The sequence below is a fragment of the Neovison vison genome, chromosome 2 (genome assembly GCF_020171115.1).
Source record: "Neovison vison isolate M4711 chromosome 2, ASM_NN_V1, whole genome shotgun sequence".
NCBI classification, from domain to species: Eukaryota; Metazoa; Chordata; class Mammalia; order Carnivora; family Mustelidae; genus Neogale; species Neogale vison.
In genome coordinates, this window is record NC_058092.1 from 24,206,657 (window position 1) to 24,226,809 (window position 20,153).

The following is a 20,153-nucleotide window of genomic DNA, read 5'->3' on the forward strand; positions in this document are numbered from 1 at the left end:
AGATCACAAGTAGGCAGAGAGGCAGGCAGAGAGAGGGAGAAGCAGGCTCCCTGCTGAGCAGAGAGCCCAATGCCGGGCTCTGTCCCAGGACCCTGAGATCATGACCTGAGCCAAAGGCAGAGGCTTAACCTTCTGAGCCTAGCTACCCTAGAATACAGGTTTTTCTTTTTTTCTTTTTTTTTTTTTAAGATTTTATTTATTTGACAGAGAGAGAGATCACAAATAGGCAGAGAGAGAGGGGGAAGCAGGCTCCCTGCTGAGCAGAGAGCCCGATGCGGGGCTCGATCCCAGGACCCCGAGACCATGACCTGAGCCAAAGGCCGAGGCCCACCCACTGAGCCACCCAGGCACCCCAATAGAGGTTCTTCTTAAGCACACATGGGACACTTAGATAAATTGAATACATATTAAGCCAAAAAAGCAAATCTCCATATTATTGATGGTTCCTGACTTATGATGGCTTGACTTACAATTTTTCAACTTTACCATGGTGTGAAAGCAATATACATTCAATAGAAACATTACTTTGAATCTTGAATTTAGGTCTTTTTCCAGGCTGGTGATATGTGGTACAGTACTCTCTCCTGATGCTGACCAGCAGCAGTGAGTCCCAGCTCCCCGTCAGCCATGTGATCACAAGGGTAAACAACTCATACACTTATAACCATTCTGTGCCCCTATGGCCATTCCTTTTTTTTTTCCCCCACTTTCAATACAGTATTCAATAAGTTACATGAGATAGTAAGTATGTTAACTATAAAACAGGCTTTGTGTTAGATGAGTTTGCCCAACTATAGGCTAATATGAGTCTTCTGAGCACGTTTAAGGTAGGCTAGGCCCAACTATAGGCTAATATGAGTCTTCTGAGCACGTTTAAGGTAGGCTAGGCCAAGCTATGATATTCCATAGGTTAGGCGTATTAAATGCATTTTTTATTTTTTATTTTTTTATTTATTTATTTTTGGAGGGACAGAGAGAGAAAAGCAGTGGGAGAGCAGACTCCCTTCCGAGCAGGGACACTGATGCATTCAGGGCTTGATCCCAGGACCTTGGGATCATGACCTGAGCTGAAAGCAGATGCTTATCTGACTGAGCCACCCAGGCGCCCCTTAAATGCATTTTGACTTACAGTGTATCGTTAGCTCAAGAGTGGGTTTATGAGGACATAGCCCGATCATAAGTCAAGGAAGATCTGTAAATTTAAAAGAATCTCTGAGACTCTAACTATAGTGTAATTATATTAGAAGTAAATAGTAGAAAAAGTAAGTCCCCAAATATCACTAATTTAAAAGAACATTTCATGATCCAAATAAAACTGATGGAAGTCAGGTATTCAGAAGTGAATTACAATGAAAATATTAATTTGAAGGAAATCTAAAAGACTTAGGGAGGGTTATAAGTGAAATAAAAAGTCTGAACATTAATGACAGGTACATTAGAAATTTAGAAAAAAGTAGAAAAATACGCTTAGGAAAAAACAGATGGGAGGGGTTCCTGGGTGGCTCAGTCGGTTGAGTGTATGCCTTCAGCTCAGGTATGATCTCTGGGTCCTGGGATAGAGCCCCACATTGGGCTTCCTGCTAGGTGGGGAGTCTGCTTTTCTCTTTTCCTCTGACTGACCCCACCCCCCATCCACTGCTCATTTTCTCTTTCTCGCTCTCTCAAATAAATAAATAAAATGTTTTTATTTTATTTTATTTTATTTTTTAATAAAATGTTTTTTAAAAAATAAAATTACCCATGAAGTCCTGTAATAAGCCCCATGTGGTCAGGATGAATTAGTTTTTTATACATTGCTGGATATGTTTGAATATTATTTAGAATTTTTGTATCCTTGGGGCGCCTGGGTGGTTCATTCATTAAGCATCTGCCTTCAGCTCAGGTCCTGATCCCAGCGTCATGGCATCAAGGTCATGGCATTGAGCTCCATATCAGACTCCCTGCTAAGCAGGGAGCCTGCTTCTCCCTCTCCAGCTCCCCCATGCTTGTGTTCCCTCTCTTACTGTCTCTTTCTCCGTCGAAATAAACAAAATCCTAAAAAAAATTATTTTTGTATTCTTGTTCACAAATGACATGAGAAAAGTATAGGACCTTCTCATATTACTCTTCTTTGATGGTGTTAGCAAAAGAAATGCTCCTTAGGGCTCCTGGGTGGCTTAGTTACTAGGTTAAGCATCAGTTTGTGGTTTCTGCTCAGGTCATGATCTCATAGGTCTTGGGATTGAGCTCCAAGTCTTGCTTTGTGCCCAGTGGGGACTCTTCTCCTCCCCCCACTCACTGTCAAATGAATAAGCCTTAAAAAAAAAAAAAAAAAAAAAAAGACATATGGGGCACCTGGGTGGCTCAGTGGGGTAAAGCCGATGCCTTCGGCTCAGGTCATGATCCCAGATTTCTGGGATCGAGCCCCATATCAGGCTCTTTGCTCGGCAGGGAGTCTGCTTCCTTCTGTCTCTGCCTACTTGTGATCTCTGTCAAATAAATAAATAAAATCTTTAAAAAAAAAAAAGACACTCCTTTTCCTGTTTTCTGAAAGTGTTCAAGTAAAATAACTAATTTATTGAAAATCTGGCAGAACTCCTCTGTAAAACCACTTAGGCCTGGCATTTTCTTTCTTTTTCTTTTTTTTATTTTTTTTAAGATTTTATTTATTCATTTGTCAGAAGAGGGAGAGAAAAAGAGACTTGAGTACAAGCTGGGGGAGCAGCAGGCAAAGGGAGAAGCAGACTCAAGCAGACTTGCCACTAAGGACCAACCTCACCCCGCTCCCCGTCCCCACGGCACGCAGATCTCTATCCCAGGACCCTGGGATCATGACCCGAGCTGAAGGCTGACGCTTAACCAGCGGAGCCACTATGGCACCCAGCCTGGCATTTTCTTTGTGGACTAGTCTTTATTGTTGATTCAGTATATTCATAATTATAAGGCTAGTGAAACATTCTATTTAAGTCAATTGTAGTAACTTATGTTATTCTAGGTATTTCTTTTCAAAGGGGTTAGTTAGTATAAAGTTAACGTTCTTTTTAATTTCCTTAGTTACTTAATAGTTCTGTTTTTTTTAAAATTTCTAATATTTGTGTCCTCCTTGGTTCTTTTAAAAACCACCAGATTTGAATTCTTTTAGTCTTCTGAAAGATGCCAGTTTTGCCTTTTTAAAAACTCTCTACTGTATGATTCTTCTGTGTTTACTTTTTTAAAAAAGATTTTATTTGAGTATGTGCACAAGAATGCATGTATGGCGGGGGAGTGGAAGAAGAGTGAGAAGTAAACTCCCTGCTGACCTGCTGAGCAGGAAGCCTGCCCATGGGGAGTCCCTCTTGGGTAATTTTATATTAGAAACTCTATAGTTTAATTCATTCATTTTTTTTTTTAAAGATTTATTTATTTATTTATTTGGCAGAGATCACAAGTAGGCAGAGAGGGAAGCAGGGAGAGAGCTCCACACTGAGCAGAGAGCCCGAGGTGGGGCTTGATCCCAGGACCCTGAGATCATGACCCGAGCCGAAGGCAGAGGCTTAACCCACTGAGCCACCCAGGCACCCCATTCATTATTCCTTTTAAAGAGAAAAACCACGTCATCTCAGTAGATGCAGAAAAAGGATTGGATAATAATCGACAGTTATGATTAAAAACGTGTAGAAAACTAGGAATACAGGGTCTTTTTTAAACTGATGAAAGATGTATGCCAGGGCACCCAGGTGGCTCAGTTGACGCCTTTGGCTCAGGTTATGATCCCAGGGTCCTGGGATTGAGCCCCACATTGGGCTCCCTGCTAAGCAGGGAGCCTGCTTCTCCTTCTCCCTTTGCCGCTCCTCCTGCTTATGTTCTCTCCCGCTCTCTCTCACTCTCAAATAAATAAATTTTTTTTTAAATTTAAATTCAATTAGCCAATGTATAGTTACATCATTAGTTTCAGATGTAGAGTTCGGTAATTCATCGGTTGCATATAACACCCAGTGCTCATCACATCACATGCCTTCCTTTTTTTTTAAATTTATTTATTTATTTATTTGACAGAGAGAGAGAGAGATGACAAGTAGGCAGAGAGGCAGGCAGAGAGAGAGAGAGAGAGGAGGAAGCAGGCTCCCTGCTGAGCAGAGAGCCCGATGCGGGACTCGATCCCAGGACCCTGAGATCATGACCTGAGCGAAGGCAGCGGCTTAACCCACTGAGCCACCCAGGCGTCCCTCACATGCCTTCCTTAATGCCCATCACCTTAAGTCTTTCTTTCTTTCTTTTTTTTTTTTTAAGATTTTATTTATTTACTTGACAGATCACAAGTAAGCAGAGAGGGAGGCAGAGAGAGAGAGAGGGAAGCTGGCTCCCTGGTGAGCAGAGAGCCCAATGTGGGGCTCGATTCCAGAACCTTGGGATCATGACCTGAGCCAAAGGCAGAGGCTTAACCCACTGAGCCACCCAGGCAGCCCACCCTAAAATCTTTTAAAAAAAAAATTATGTTAGAGAGTGTGTGTGTGTGTGTGTGTGAGAGAGAGAGAGAGAGAGAGAGAGCGCGGGTGAGCAGAGGAGGGGCAGAGGGCAAAGTAGAGAAAGAATCTCAAGCAGACCCCAATAGGGGGCTCAATCTCATGACCCTGAGATCACCACCTGAGCCAAGAACAAGAGTCAGACACTTACTGGACTGAGCCACCCAAGTGGCCCCCCCCCCGATAAAATCTTTAAAAAAAAAAAAAAGAAAGAAAAAATACAATGTTGGAGCAAGAAAGAAATTGATCAGTGTTAGAGATCCTATAACCAGATTTGGTCATAGAGGGAGATATGCTTGATTACTGAACACTTTCAGTAATCCATGCTAAGACAATTATTTATCCACATGGAAAAAATGAAATTGAATCGCTATCTCATATACATAGTTAAATTTCAGATAGATGAAACACTTGCATATAAAAGGCAAGCTTTAAAATCTCTAGAAGACATAAGAAGCTTTATCTTTCTGATTTGGGGAGTATGAAAGGATTTATTAAATAAGACACATAGGGGGCACCTGGGTGGCTCAGGGGTTAATAAGCCTCTGCCTTTGGATCAGGTCATGATCGCAGAGTCCTGGGATTGAACCCCACATCGGGCTCTCTGCTCACCAGGGAGCCAGCTTCCCTCTCTCTCTCTGCCTGCCTCTCTGCCTACTTGTGATCTCTCTTTGTCAAATAAATAAAATCTTTAAAACAAAATGAAACAAAACAAAAAGACATATAGAAAAAGCTAAGTATAAAAGAAAAATTAAGCTATATGATATATATTAAGAACTTCTTGTTAAAGAACTCCATGAAGTATAAATTGAAAAAACTGAAAAGCTTCCAAGTGCAAGAAAATACTTGTAATACAGATAACCCACAAGTGATTAACAACTAGAGTTATTTTTTTGACAGAGACATAGCACAAGTAGGCAGAGCATCAGGCAGAGGGAAAAGGAGAAGAAAGCTCTCCACTGAGCAGGGAGCCCAATGCGGGGCTCGATCCCAGGACCCTGGGATCATGACCTGAGCTGAAGCAGCCGCTTGACTGACCGAGCCACCCAGGTGCCCCAACAACTAGAATATCTAAAGAACAAGAAAAGGGCAAATAATTCAGTAGAAAAATATTCAGAATATACAGATACTTCACAGAAGGGGAAACATGGCTAATAAACATAAAATCTAACCTCGTTGGTAATCTAGGATATGCAAATCATTATCAGTGAAATACCTTATACACAGTAGATTGGCAAAGGTGAAAATTCCAGGTGACATATGTATCAATGGGAACCTGTAGAGTATTGGTAAGGTAGTGTAAATTGGTATCACAGTGGAAGGCAACATGGTGCTAGTTGGTCAAGTTTAACATTTACCTGCGTACAACCCAGCAGTTCATTGCTTAGAGTTCTCAAAGGGATCTGCAGAGTATTTCAGAGGGCCTGGGAAATGAAGACTACGATGTTATTTGCCAGCTCAGAATGGATCAAAGGCTTAATTTGTGAGAACTGAAGCTATAGAACCCCTTGAAGAAAATATTGGAAAAAAGAGCTGGGACTCGGCAATGATTTTTTTGGATATGACAGCAAAAACATAAGCAACAAAGGCAAAAATACACAAGTGGGACTACATCAAACTAAGAGAGCTTAAACTAAAAAAAAAAGAAAGCTTGAACTAAACTTAAAGATTGCTGTACATTGGGGCGCTTGGGTGGCTCAGTGGGTTAAATAAAGCCTCTGCCTTCGGCTCAGGTCATGATCCCAGGGTCCTGGGATTGAGCCCCGCATTGGACTCTCTGCTTGGCGGGGAGCCTGCTTCCTCCTCTTTCTCTGCCTGCCTCTCTGCCTACTTGTGATCTCTGTCTGTCAAATAAATAAATAAAATCTTTTAAGAAAAAAAAAAAAAAAGCTGTACAGCAAAAGAAACAGTCAACAAAATGAAAAGGCAGTCTATAGAATGGGAGAAAGTATTTGTCAACCATGTATCTGATAAGAAGTTAATATCCAAAATATATAAGGAGCTCATCAACTCAACATCAGAACTCAAATATTCCAATTAAAAATGGGCAAAGGACCTGAATAGACATTTCCCCCAGACATATGAGTGGCCAATAGGTACATGAAAAAAGTGCTTAACATTACCAGCCATCAGGGAAATGCAAATCAAAATCACAGTGAGGTATTACCTCACACCTGTTAGAAAGGCTATTACCAAGAAAAAACAAGAGGTAAGGTGTGCCTGCCTGGCTTAGTTGGAAGAACGTACAACTCTTGATGTTAGGGTAATGAGTTCAAGCCCCACCTTGTGTGTAGCGGTTACTTAACTGAATAAGTAAACAAAAACTTTAAAAACCCCAAGGGGTAACAAGTATTGGCAAGAATTTGGAGAAAAGGGAAGTTTGTACATGGCTGGTAAGAATGTAAGTAGGTAAGAGTGCCTGGCTGCCTAGTCAGTAGAGTATGCAACTCTTGATCTCAGGGTGGTGAGTTTAAGTCCCAAACTAGGTATAGAGTTTACTTTAAAATTAAAAAAATTATGGGGCGCCTGGGTGGCTCAGTGGGTTAAAGCCTCTGCCTTCAGCTCAGGTCATGGTCCCAGGGTCCTGGGATCGAGCCCCGCATCGGCCTCTCTGCCCGGCAGGGAATCTGCTTCCCTTCCTCTCTCTCTCCCTGCCTTTCTGCCTACTTGTGATCTCTGTCTGTCAAATAAATAAAATCTTTAAAATAAAAATAAAAATAAAAAATTAATAATAATAATGTAAATAAGTATAGCTACTATGGAAAATGTATGGCGCTACCTCAAAAATCTAAAAATATAACTACCTTATGATTTATCAATACCACTTCTGTGAAATGAAATCACTGTGTCAAAGACATATCTGTACCCTCTTGTCAGTTGCAGCAATATTTACAAGAGCCAAGACATGAAAACAACCTAAGTGTTCCATCAACAGATGAAGGGATAAGGAAAACATGAAGAATAAATAAACAATGGGTTATTACTCGATATATAAACAATGGGTTATTAAAAAGAAAGGAATTCTTCCATTTGTGACAATGTGGATGAATCTTGAGGTCATTATGCTAAGTGAAATAAGTCAAAAAGAGAAAGATAAATATAAATCCACGTATGTGTAGAATCTGGAAAGACCAAATTCATAGAAACTGTAGATTGGTGGCTGCCAGTGTGGGGTGGGGAAATCAATGAAGGTTGTCAACAAGTACAAACTTCAGTTGTAATGTAATTCTGGGGATCTAATGTATAGCATGGTGACTGTAGTTAAGAGCACTGTATTATATACAGTTGCCAAGAGAATAGATCTTAAATGTTTTTTCACATACACGGTAACTGAGGTGATAGATGTGTCACCTAACCTCGTGTGGTAATCATCTTGCCGTATGATGCATAGATCATCACTTCATGTGCTTTAAACTTAAACGATGTTATAAATTATATCTCAGTATAGCTGGAAAAAGTTTAAAGATATTTGCCATTTTTACTAATTTGATGTTCATGTTGCAGAAGTAGTTCAAAAGCAATGATGGGTAAAATATCTGGTTCCTTAGCACAAATCAAGACAGTGGCACCAAACTGTACTAGTAGTCCCTGTATTTGCCACTGACTCACTCACTGTTGGGAAAAAATGTTCGCTAGTCTCACTTAAGAATATCCTTGATGAAATAGTATAAGTAACCCAGTGCTTGAAAACGTGTCTGGAGGAGAATCACTCGTGGGTAATTAAGTTACTAGCTAAATTAGACACTTTAAATTGATACCATTTTTAAAGAAAAAGACGGACCAAAAAATAAACTATAGAGAACAAACTGGCGGTGCGGGTGGTTGGGAAAATAAGAGGTGATAGGGATTAAGAGCGCGCTTAGCTCAATGAGCACTGAGTAATACACAGTTGTTGAATCATCCTGTTGTACACCTGATACTAACATAACATGGTATATTAACTACACTTGAATATCTTAAAAGTCGACACTATTTTTACTTGAAAGAATGACCAGTTATTCAGACTTAGACACCAGGCAGACATTTTCTCAAAGTGAATGAAATTTGGGATAGCAGTTTTCTTTTGCCTGGAGTTGGAGGGGGGCTGGAGGAGCCCGGGGCAGGGTAGGGGTCCACAACAAGACTCAGGCACATTGATAATGTTCTAGTTCTTAGATTTGGTGGTAGGTTTACAGATGATCATTGTACCTTTTGTTTGGTAACTTAACATTATGTTTCTTTTTGTAGGTATCAAATATTACAGAATAAAGTTTAAATTTTAATTTGAAAAATAGATGGTGGGCATATTGAAGTAACATAATATTCCACCAAATTAGATATGTTGTCATGTATTTCACCTAGCTCGGTTAAATAATTCGGATTTATTGGGCAAGTCAAGTTTTCTCTTTTGTCGTAGAGGTGATCGTAACTTGTGAGCATTTACCATACAGCCTAGCACTGTTCTAAGTAATACTTCATAGGTATTAACTTATTTAATCCTTCTTACAACCCTATGAAGTAGGAAGTTATGTCCCTAATAAATAAATAAAATGAGATGTCAGGTGCTAAGTTACTGAAATTATCAGGCCTCCTTGAGGAGCTTCAGTCCCCCCAAACAAGGGAGGTTGGGAGGCTGGAAAGGGATAGAAGCCCAGTGAAAAGGAAATGCTGTCCTCTTAATAAGAGCTTTTGTATTATCTTTTTTTGTAGAGACCATGGCGAGCCCCGGCAAAGACAATTATCGAATGAAGAGCTATAAGAACAATGCCCTAAACCCTGAGGAAATGAGACGAAGAAGAGAAGAAGAGGGCATTCAGCTCCGGAAGCAAAAGCGGGAGCAACAAGTAGGTTAACCTGAGTGCTCAAACATCTGTTCAGGAAAACAGTTCAGCTCCCATGGTTGGTCTCCACCTTTCATTGTCACCTTCTCCTTAGGAAAAGAGCTTAGCTCTATGGGCAACTCATCTAGTTTCCTTTATTGTAAAGAAATGTTGGAAGCTTTGAAAAAAGAGAACCAATCCCTTATTCCTTTTCCATAATTTAGAACAACTTATGGGGTGTCTGGTGACTTAGCAGGTTAAACATCTGACTCTTGATTTCAGCTCAGGTCATGATTTTAGGGCTGTGAGATGGACCCCCCCCCCCCAAAATCAGGTTCTGCGTGGGCGTGAAGACTGCTTAAAATTCTCTCTTTCCCTCTGCCTTCCCTCCCCAACTCGGCATGCACACATGCTCTCTCTCAATTAAAAAAAGAACAGTTTAGACATTATTTATGTCTTCAGTATAACATTTTGTTGCCTTCTCTCTTCCTCACCCTGATAGCCAGTATTAGGCCTGGCTCCTTAAAGAGTTCATCAGCCGTTCTGGCTGCCTTTCTTCTATGTCTTCAGTCCATTCTTTGTAAGTCTCCCTAGGACTGGTCCTCTGTGTTCTGTAGTCAGTGTTCTGCCGTGAACCACCACCTGACTGGTGCCTTGCCCAGGTCTAGATGCAGACAGCTAACTTGCTTTTGCCCACCCTCTTGCTTTCCTATTATTCCTTTCCTTCAAAGCCTTTTACACCCATCAACTTTATCTTTAAATGTTCTCTTAGGAGCACCTATCTGCCTTAGTCAGTAGAACATGTGACTCTCAATCTCAGGGTCATGAATTCAAGCCCCACATTGGGCATAGAGCTTAGTTTAAAAAAGGAAGAAGTGGTGTTCTCTTAGATGCGAACAATTAGGTATAACATAGTAAAGCCGTTGAATATCTTTCCATGTCAGTATATTAAGCTTGGCATTATCTCAACTATGCTAGCATTTCCTTAACTAACTGCCGTAATTTCACATGGACACTCTTTGTTTTCTTTATTACAGTGAATAGTTTTACCACTATCTCTCTTCTTTCAGCTTTTTAAACGGAGAAATGTGGAGCTGATTAATGAAGAAGCCGCCATGTTCGACAGTCTCCTCATGGACTCCTATGTGAGCTCTACCACTGGGGTAAGGCCCTTGCGTGTGCTTCAGGCAGGCCTGGGAAGTACCGGTGTCTGCAGAACAGAAATTGGGCAGTTCTCGTCATCTAATGGTTTTGCCAACAGCCATGGGAAGTTCTTTCTTCCATGGTCCAGTTTTGTAACTGGTCAGCATAAGGAATCAATAGGGTTGCATCTGTAGTGGAACACCTGAGGAAACATTTAAGGGAAGCCACCATTTGGCTCAGAGGTTAGGAATTGTCCAAATGTCCCAACTTAAAGCAGCCATAGATTAAACAACAAATACCTTCTCCTGAGCCTGCTGTTATGCCATCCTCCTTCCTTCAAGTGTTTAGAAAGCAAGATGCCAAACAGAAGTGTGTACTCATATCTAGCTCTGGTGTTGGTTTGCAAAGTCTTCAATCTGCCTTATGTTCTAGGAGAGTGTGATCACACGGGAGATGGTGGAGATGCTCTTTTCTGATGATTCTGACCTGCAGTTAGCAACCACACAGAAATTCCGGAAACTTCTCTCCAAAGGTACAAAGCCTGGTCCTCCCCAGGGAGGCCCTATATGATTTAACCTCTTGTTTCCTCTCAACTGACTTCATCTGCTACTCCCCTTCACTCATTCTACTCTAGCCATACTGCTTTGGTATTCCTTGGACGAGACAGGCACATTCTTATCTATGCACTGGCTGTTCCCTCTGCCTGATACCCTCTGCTCACTGATAACTGCGTGACAACTCCCCACTTCTATGAGTATATTCTAGGCTCTCAGTAAGCCTGCCCTGATGCCCTATCTAAAATTGCAAGTCCCCTCCACTCTCAGCGTTTTTACTCTTCTTACCCTGCCCTACTTCTTCTTTATTTCTTGTTACACTTACTAACATAATAGAATGTCTCTCCTCGTTAGATACAAGCTCTGTGAGGGCAGAGACTTTTGACTTCATTTGTTGTTGTATCTTCAGTACCTAGAACTGTGTCTGTCACATAGTTTGTTCTCAATAAAAAATTTGATGTATGATAGGAGAAATACTTCTTGTCTGAGTATATCAAGCAATCCTCCTATGGGGGAAAATGTGCTCTTTTTAGTAAGAGAAATAGTTAGATTAGGGTTCCCCACCTCTTGGGCTTTCTTCTCTTCCTTAATTCCTAACTTCAGGAATTAAGTTTCCAGAAGCCAAAGGTGAGTATACTTAATTTAGGATTGGTTTTCTCTTTAGCTTGCCAGCTGTATCACACATATCAAACATGACCAATTATTGTGAAAACTACCTCACCAAAAAGGGAGTTTGTAAATGTCGATTAGGACAGTCGGGACTACCTAGGAAGGATGGTGGATTCACCCCAGTGAATACATTAGCCTAAACCTCTCCTGACTTTTCCTTCCTTTCTCCCTCTTCCAGAGCCTAGTCCTCCAATAGATGAAGTTATCAACACTCCAGGAGTGGTGGATCGTTTCGTGGAGTTTCTGAAGAGGAATGAGAATTGCACATTACAGGTGAGGCCTGGTATAAAAGAGTACCAGATAAAAGCCCTTTTCCTAAGAAATTGTCTTTCTGTAGTCACATCTCACAGGAAATAGACAAGTAATACAAAAAAGTATTTAAGAAATGCCTCAGAGGTCTTGGTCTCAAATAAGAGAGCCTAAATTTCTTCCCTAAAACAGTCTCAAAGGAAAGATACCAGAGGGGCGTTTGGGTGGTGCAGTTGCTTAAGCTTCTGACTCTTGGGATTCAGCTCAGGTTGTGATCTCAGGGTCGTGAGGTTGAGCCCCAGGTTGGGTTCTGTGCTCAGCATGGAGTTTGCTTAAAAGTCTCGAGCCATCTGTGCTGTCCCACCCCACCTCCGCTGTGTTCATTCACATGCTCTGGCTCACTCTCCAAATAAAATTAAATCTTAAAAAGGAGAAGAAAGAAAGAAAGATGCCTTCATATGACAGCTTGATTATTCAGTTATAAATTAAAGGTTCTAGGGGTGCCTGGCTGGCTGAGTCCGAAGTACAGTAGAGTGTGCAACTCTTGATCTTGGGGTCACGAGTTTGAGCCCCACATTGGACATAGAGTTTACTTAAAAGTACATACAAATGTTCTAGTCCAATTCTCTCTCTCCTTTTTTTTTTTTTTTTTTTTTTTTTAAGATTTTTATTTATTTGACAGAGATCACAGGTAGGTAGGCAGAGAGAAGAAGGGAAGCAGGCTCCGTGCTGAGCAGGGAGCGTGCTTCCTCCTCTCTCACTGTCTGCCTCTCTGCCTATTTGTGCTCTTTGTCTGTCAAATAAATAAAATAAAATCCTTAAAAAAAATAAAGACTTTATTTGTAAGTAATCACTATACCCAACGTGGGGCTTGAACTCAACAACACTGAGATCAGGAATTACGTGCTCCACTGACTGAGCCAGCCAGGTGCTCCCTGCTTTTTGTCTCTTAAAGGGGAAGAGGAGGAGGTTCCTGGGTTACTCTGGTGGTCAAGGGTCCAACTCTTGGTTTCAGCTCAGGTCTTGATCTCAGGGTCGTGAGTTCAAGCCCCACACTGAGCTCCATGCTGGGCCTGGAACCTACTTAAAGATAAAAATAAAGGGGAAGAAGAGAAGGCTTATGTTTTAGTGTTCTAGTCAGGGGCAAGAGGCTTACTGCTCTCAGCCAGTTGGTAGGCATGGCTGCTCTATCTGGAATGACCTCTCAGTCATGGTTTAATCTCACTTTCAGTTTGAAGCTGCCTGGGCTCTAACGAACATTGCCTCTGGAACCTCTCAGCAGACCAAAATTGTCATCGAAGCAGGGGCAGTCCCCATTTTCATAGAGCTGCTTAACTCAGACTTTGAGGATGTACAGGAACAGGTAATATACACATCTGGCTTGGTTCTTGATGGCATTTGTGTTTTCATAAAATACATATTGGATCTTTGTGATAAGAGTGTCTTTTGTTATTCATAATGGGACACACCTATTGAGATGATTGGATGGGGCCCCTAGGTAGCCTCAAGTTGAGGAAGGTGGTCATCAGAGCCCCCAGCTCCTCCCATCCCTCTACCGCAACCTCCACAGAGAACTGGGTTGGTGAGCCCATTGATGCCATGCCCTAGAGAGGGCATGGAAGTTCCATACCAGCCTGACTGCTTACCCCATACCTTGCCTTGTGCTTCTCTTTCATTTAGCTCTTCTTGAGTTGTATCCATCACAATAAGCTAGTAAATGTAAGCAAAGTGTTTTCCCTGAGTTCTGTGAATCATTCTAGTGAATTATTGAACCTGAGGAGAAGATTATGTGAACTTTCGAATGTATGCCAGTTGGTTAGAAGTATGATGGCACCTGGAAGTTGCAGCTGGTGTCTAAAGTGGGGGCAGTCTTGTGGACCTGAGCCTTTAACCTGCAGAATCTCTGCTAACTCTGAGAGTTAGTGTCAGAATTGAATTGCACTGTTGGACACACAAATGGTGTCGGATAATTGATTGCTGGTGTAGAGAAAACTCCACACACTTGGAATCAGAGGTGGTGTTGAAAAAAAGACAGCATATTATGCATTTTTCAATACCTACAGATCATAGAGATTAAGACACAACTTGCATTTCTTCCACTGGATTTTTACTGATTGTATAGAAAGTGGAAAGTGGTGCCTCCCTTTTCCTCCCTTACTACATACAGGGTAGATCCCGGGGCTGCAAGAATGCAACTCGCCAATCACTTCCTTTTTTTCTAAGGAGTGAGCATAGAGTGGTCTTGGTTTGGCTTTGGCAGCAGTACAGATGTCAGCCTGTCTTCCCCCACTAAATCAGGAACTCTGAGAGGAAAGGCCCTCAGAGCAAATGCTCAGTAAGGAGGTTAGCAAGGAGGGTATCTTGATACGGTTTTTGTCCCAAGTTACGTGGGTACTCACTCTGGTATAAAATATTGACAGAAGCCACTGGAGTCTGTGAGTGACGGTTCCATTATCCCCTTTTCAGGCAGTCTGGGCACTGGGAAACATAGCTGGAGACAGCTCCGTTTGCCGAGATTACGTCTTGAATTGTTCCATCCTTAATCCTTTGTTAACGTGAGTAATTATGATTGTCTGCACCTGGGGCATCTGTAAGGTAGCCACATGGCAGATCTCTCAGGGGCAGCCTACCTTAAGGTGTTGAGTCAGTGCAAAACTACTAAAAGTTAAAAAAAAAACTAAAACTAAAACTATGTTGATCGCCAAAGTAAAAGATGGAGATAGATTTTGAGAGTAAGAAGATTGTGTCTGTGCCAAGGAGGATCTTCTGTTTGCTTACTTCGTGGCACTATAGATTCTCATGTTGGTCTTACCTGCCTCATTGTTGAGCCAGGAGAGAGAGGCAAGACTAGCCCATCTGGAAAAATCCAAAGTCAAACAGAGCTTCATCTAAATTAAAATAGATGGATGGAGGGCACCTGGGTGGCTCAGTGGGTTAAGCCGCTGCCTTTGGCTCAGGTCATGATCCCAGGGTTCTGGGATCGAGTCCCGAGTCGGGCTCTCTGCTCAGCAGGGAGCCTGCTTCCCTCTCTCTCTCTGCCTGCCTCTCCATCTGCTTGTGATTTCTCTCTGTCAAATAAATAAATAAAATTTAAAAACAAAACAAAACAAAAACAGATGGATGGGTTGTACTTCGGAGACCATAATTTCATAGACTACCACTACAGCTCTTTCTTGGGCTCCTCGACAGAAAATCATTGCGTACCTCAGACTAGATCTTCCGCTTTCATTTCCAAAGAGAACAATACTCCTTGTTTAGATCTTGTGGCCAGAGTTAGGAGCACAGTATGTCCTATCTTAAAAGGCTTGCAGGTTTACTCAAATTCCAGCCTTTTGTATGTCCTTACTAGCTAGGATCTTAACAAGCCACAGCTGGCCCTAATCCTCTGTGAAGCTGTAGGTTGGCCGCCTGGCCCAAGCAAGCTCAGTGCACTTAGGTTTATGGGTAGGAAGACAAGTGCGGCTGTTAAAGTCTTAGGGGTCTGATGGGGTTTGTTCCTGGGGTTCTTAGGTGAAGCCCTGTGCCAACAGCATCATTGCTCAGGATCTGTCTATGCTTTACTGTTTCCTTCAGACTCCTCACCAAGTCCACACGATTGACAATGACACGGAATGCAGTCTGGGCCCTGTCAAATCTCTGCCGAGGAAAGAACCCACCCCCAGAGTTTGCAAAGGTGAGAGAGCTTCTTACCAGTGCCTGAGTGAAAGCAGTTCCCTTCATGTGCAGGCATTCTGATATAGGAGTTTTCAAGTCTTTGGGGGACCCCTTAGGGTCTCAGTCCATGGGAAACTGAAAGAGGCAATTGTCAATGAAGTAGGTGATCTTTTGTGTCTTGGATAGCAAAGTGAGAAAGGTAGTCCTGATGGTTTAATGTAGCAGAAATCTCTAGGGCTTGGATGTCCATGTAGAGGGGGAGACAGTGATGTTAGGGGGTAGTGGTAGAGCTGATGTAAGCCCTGTCCCCTCACAAGTGCCTCTCACTCTGCTTCCAACAGGTCTCCCCTTGCTTGCCTGTGCTGTCTCGCCTACTCTTCAGCAGTGACTCAGACTTGCTGGCAGATGCTTGCTGGGCCCTTTCTTATCTGTCTGATGGCCCCAATGAAAAGATCCAGGCAGTCATAGACTCTGGAGTCTGCCGAAGATTGGTAGAGCTTCTAATGTGAGTGGGTAGAAATAGATTCCCTAAAGTTCTCCATGCTCCAACTAAAGAGCTGCAGTAAGCAGTCTGCCACTCTGTGCAGAGGTCTGGAGCCGTGACCATGCTGCTGGCCCTCTGCTGATCAAGTCTCCCTCCTCTGTAGGCACAATGACTACAAAGTGGCCTCTCCTGCCCTGAGAGCAGTGGGTAACATCGTCACCGGGGATGACATCCAAACCCAGGTAAGGAAGGAACTATTTAGGGACAAAAGCCCTAACCAAGAGTTTGGGTCCTTTTGGGGGACAGCATGGTCCAGGAGCATGGGCTTGGGTGAAAAATTCCAGCTTGGCCACTTTCTGTATGATCAACTTGATTGCCTTAATTTCTTTTATAAGTTGGAAATCATTGTCCATTGGGTGCTTTTGAAGGAAAACTAAATGGAAGAGACTAACTGGGACACTGTAGGATAATTCTTAAGTTTTTGAGTCATGGTTTCCTTGAGACACAAAGCTGTGGGAACCTACTTCCTATGCCCTCAGAATCCTACAGACACTTCCTCATGTTAGTAAGACCTCCAGTGAGGGCACAGTAAAAAGGTTTCTTTTGTTGAAATGCTAGAGATCAGAGTATTCTTTTGGTCTTGAGTAGTTGGCATAATTCTGTGGGATTCTTGACAGATTTCTAACAGGTGAGTTATCTCACTCAAACCCACATTCCTTTCCTAGGTCACTATGTGTGTATATGTGTGCATATATGTGTGAATTTTCATAACATGTACTGCTTTTACCACTCAGTGTACACCTCAGTGGCATTCAGTCCACTCAACATTATTTGTCATCACCACCCATTCCCACAATGTTTCATCATCCCCTCACTCCCTTCTCTGTGCCCCTCACTTCTCTGTGTCTATTAAATAATAACTCCCCATTTCCTCTTCCCTGGGCCTCAGTCTTGGTAGCCATCCTAACAGTTTTTTATCTTAGGAGTTGATTACTCTAGGTCCCTCATATAAGTGGAACTATATATATTTGTCCTTCTGTGTCAGCAAATTACACTTAGCCTAATGTCTTCAACGTTCATTCATTCGTAGTATGTGGCATGCCTTCATTCCTTTTTATGGCTGAATAGTAGTCCATTGTATGCATATATCACATTTTATTTATCCATTTGTCTTGTTGAAAGATATTTGGGGTTGTTTTCACCTTTTGGGTATTAACGAATAAGGCTACATTGAACAGTGATGTATAATAAGTATCTGAGTCCCTGCTTTCAGTTCTTTTAGGTAAATACCCAGAAGTGGAATTACGGAATCATACACTGATTTTATGTTTAAGATTCTGAGGGCCTGCCTGCTGTTTTGCACAGTGGCTGCACTGTTAATATATCTCTACCAGGAACGTACTAGGTTATGATTTCTCTAGATCCTTACCAACACTTGTATTGTCTGAGGTTTTTGATAACAGCCATCCTAATAAGTGTGAAATGGTATCTTATTTTAGTTTGTTGGTTTTTTGTTTTGCTTGTTTTTTAAGTAGGCGCCAAATTCACTGTGGGGCTTGAGCTCACAACCTGAGATCAAGAGTCAGATGTTAGACCAACTGAGCCAGCCAAGTACCCCCTTATTGCAGTTTTGATTTGCATTTCCCTGATGATTAGCGATGTTTGACGGCTTTTCATATGCTCATTGGCCATCTGTGTTTCTTTGCAGAAATGTCTGTTCAAGCCCTTTCAACATTTTTAAAATTAGGTTCCTCAGGGGTTTTTTTTTGTTAGTTGTAAGAGTTCTTTATTCTGGATATTAATTCCTATCAGATAATGGTTTGCATATATTTTCTCCCATTCTGTGGTTTGCCTGTTCCCTCTGTTGATGATGTCTTTTGGTGCACAGAAGTTTTTAATTTGGATTAAGTCCTGTTTACCTGATTTTTCTTTTGTTTCCTGTGCTTTTGGTGTTCTAGGTCATTCTTAACTGTTCCGCCCTCCCTTGCCTCCTCCACTTGCTGAGCAGCCCCAAGGAGTCAATCCGGAAGGAAGCTTGCTGGACCATTTCAAATATCACTGCTGGCAACAGGGCTCAAATACAGGTGAAACAAGTAGAAGGGAAGGGGGCGGAGCAGAAGCAGGTGGGAAGGCAAGGGAACATGAGAGGTTGTGGGATATTTGGATCTAGAAGAAACAGTTTGTTTCCCTTTAGAAATTGGGGTCTGTGTGCTGTTGAAGATCAGGAGCCAGGTTCCTCTGTAGCCTCTTGCTTCTATGGGAAGAACAAAGGACCCCCAGGAAGAGAGAGATGTCTGAATCTTAGCTAATTTTGTAGGCTAGATTTGCTTAATCTTCTTAAAGTGACTTTCTCTGTGTCTTTCCCCCCCTACCCCCTCCGCCCCGCCATCCTCTCTCAGGCTGTCATAGATGCAAATATCTTCCCCGTGTTGATTGAAATTCTTCAGAAAGCAGAGTTCCGTACAAGGAAAGAGGCAGCCTGGGCCATCACCAATGCCACATCAGGAGGAACCCCTGAGCAGATCAGGTATCCATTCGTTTTTCATTGTCTTGAGTGATCTGTGTACTCTTATTCTTGGTTCAGGGTCTACAAAAACCACTAAACTGCTCTTCCTGGGATAGGTCTACACCGGTCCATCAGCACCAGGTTTAAGTGGTAAGCTGCTAGATTGGCTTTGGAATCTGGAATAGATTCCTCTAAAGCATGTACCTCTTTCCTTCTTAGAGAATAGAAACCTAGGACACAGACATCCATCTCTCCTTTACTTTCTACCTTCCAGAGAATTTAAATCTATATAATTGTCAGTTATCCATACAAATGAAAGAGGAACCATGCTGTGATTCATTCATAGCAACTTTTTGGGGAAATCATTTTGGGGAGGGGTGACACTCGAGAGAAGCAAATAGAAAGCCATTGTGTGTATGGTCTTTGATTTTGGTTTCCATCATCAACATGAGTAGGAGTGATGGGAACTGGACAAGTGTTTTCCCCTCAGCTTGTGGCCCAGGAAGAGGAGTAAGAATATATTTAGCATATTTAAACCCTTAGGAGAAAAGGGATAATCTTGAGTTAAGCTTTGAAGGATTCAGGGTTGTAAAAGCCCTTTGGACAGGTGAAAACATGAGTAAAGGTACAAGAATCAGAAACCTGGAGATGTTTACTTTATGCCATTAGAAGGGAATGATGGGAGATGATGCTAAAAAGGAGGGTAGGAACCTAACTGTAGAGGGCCTGTTTTGTCAGGCCTGTAGAGCTTGGACCGATTATTTTAAACAGGGAAGTAATGTGCTCAATGTGGTAACATTACAGTAAGGAGGGACAGTTGAGACAGGGAGGAGCAGTCTATGGCAGCCTTCCCCATGGAAATGACTAGACCCAGAGCACTGGAAGAGTGGAGAGACTGAGATGAAGAAGTGATTATGAAGGCTCAGCAAGGAGGGGTTGCCACAAGTGTTGACATGTGTGAAGGAGACCCACAGGCCCTACAGCACCTGCCTCGTACCTCTCTTGCCCTGCATTAATTTAGAACTTCCTGGTCTCTGCCCCTAGGTACCTCGTCTCACTCGGCTGTATCAAACCCCTGTGCGACTTGCTGACTGTGATGGATTCAAAGATCGTGCAGGTGGCCCTCAATGGGTTAGAGAACATCCTTCGGCTTGGAGAGCAAGAAGGCAAGCGCAGTGGCTCAGGGGTCAATCCGTACTGTGGCCTCATTGAGGAAGCCTATGGTATGTGTCCTGTCTTCCAGCCTCATCTCTGCCTTAACTAGAGAGGTTCCAGGTCAGGACCCAGGGACTGTGGGCTCCCAAAGTAGTCTACATGTAAAGCTATGGGATTTGGGGGTGTCATCATTGAACAAGGTTTTATCACATCGTTTCTTTCTCCCTCTGAGGGGCAATAGATCCTTCTCTTTTGATAAGTAAGCATGGCACAGATGCAGAAATAGAGCTCCAGAACTGATGAGAGAAACAGGCATGGGAAGGTAGTTTTCAGCTCACCTAGCAAGTTCCAGTAAAAGTGCTCATGACTCATCTCTGAGAGCTTCAGAGAAGTTAAGTATTTGCCCAGGCCACATAGGTAGTTAAAGCAAAATCAGGATTAGAGCTTCTGATTTAGAAC

At 42.4% G+C, this 20,153-nt stretch overlaps 1 protein-coding gene across 1 annotated transcript in view; it reads left to right on the top strand.

Moving 5' to 3' along the window:
- KPNA6 (karyopherin subunit alpha 6) overlaps positions 1 to 20,153 on the top strand; it is a 57,389-nt gene that overhangs the window by 31,763 nt on the left and 5,473 nt on the right. Inside the window, exons 2-13 of the mRNA XM_044237673.1 lie at positions 9,171 to 9,304; positions 10,351 to 10,443; positions 10,856 to 10,955; positions 11,825 to 11,919; positions 13,127 to 13,258; positions 14,362 to 14,450; positions 15,469 to 15,568; positions 15,891 to 16,054; positions 16,197 to 16,275; positions 17,992 to 18,117; positions 18,433 to 18,560; positions 19,584 to 19,762. Coding sequence (XP_044093608.1) covers positions 9,171 to 9,304; positions 10,351 to 10,443; positions 10,856 to 10,955; positions 11,825 to 11,919; positions 13,127 to 13,258; positions 14,362 to 14,450; positions 15,469 to 15,568; positions 15,891 to 16,054; positions 16,197 to 16,275; positions 17,992 to 18,117; positions 18,433 to 18,560; positions 19,584 to 19,762 — 1,419 coding nt within the window. The remainder of the gene's footprint in view (positions 1 to 9,170; positions 9,305 to 10,350; positions 10,444 to 10,855; positions 10,956 to 11,824; positions 11,920 to 13,126; positions 13,259 to 14,361; positions 14,451 to 15,468; positions 15,569 to 15,890; positions 16,055 to 16,196; positions 16,276 to 17,991; positions 18,118 to 18,432; positions 18,561 to 19,583; positions 19,763 to 20,153) is intronic.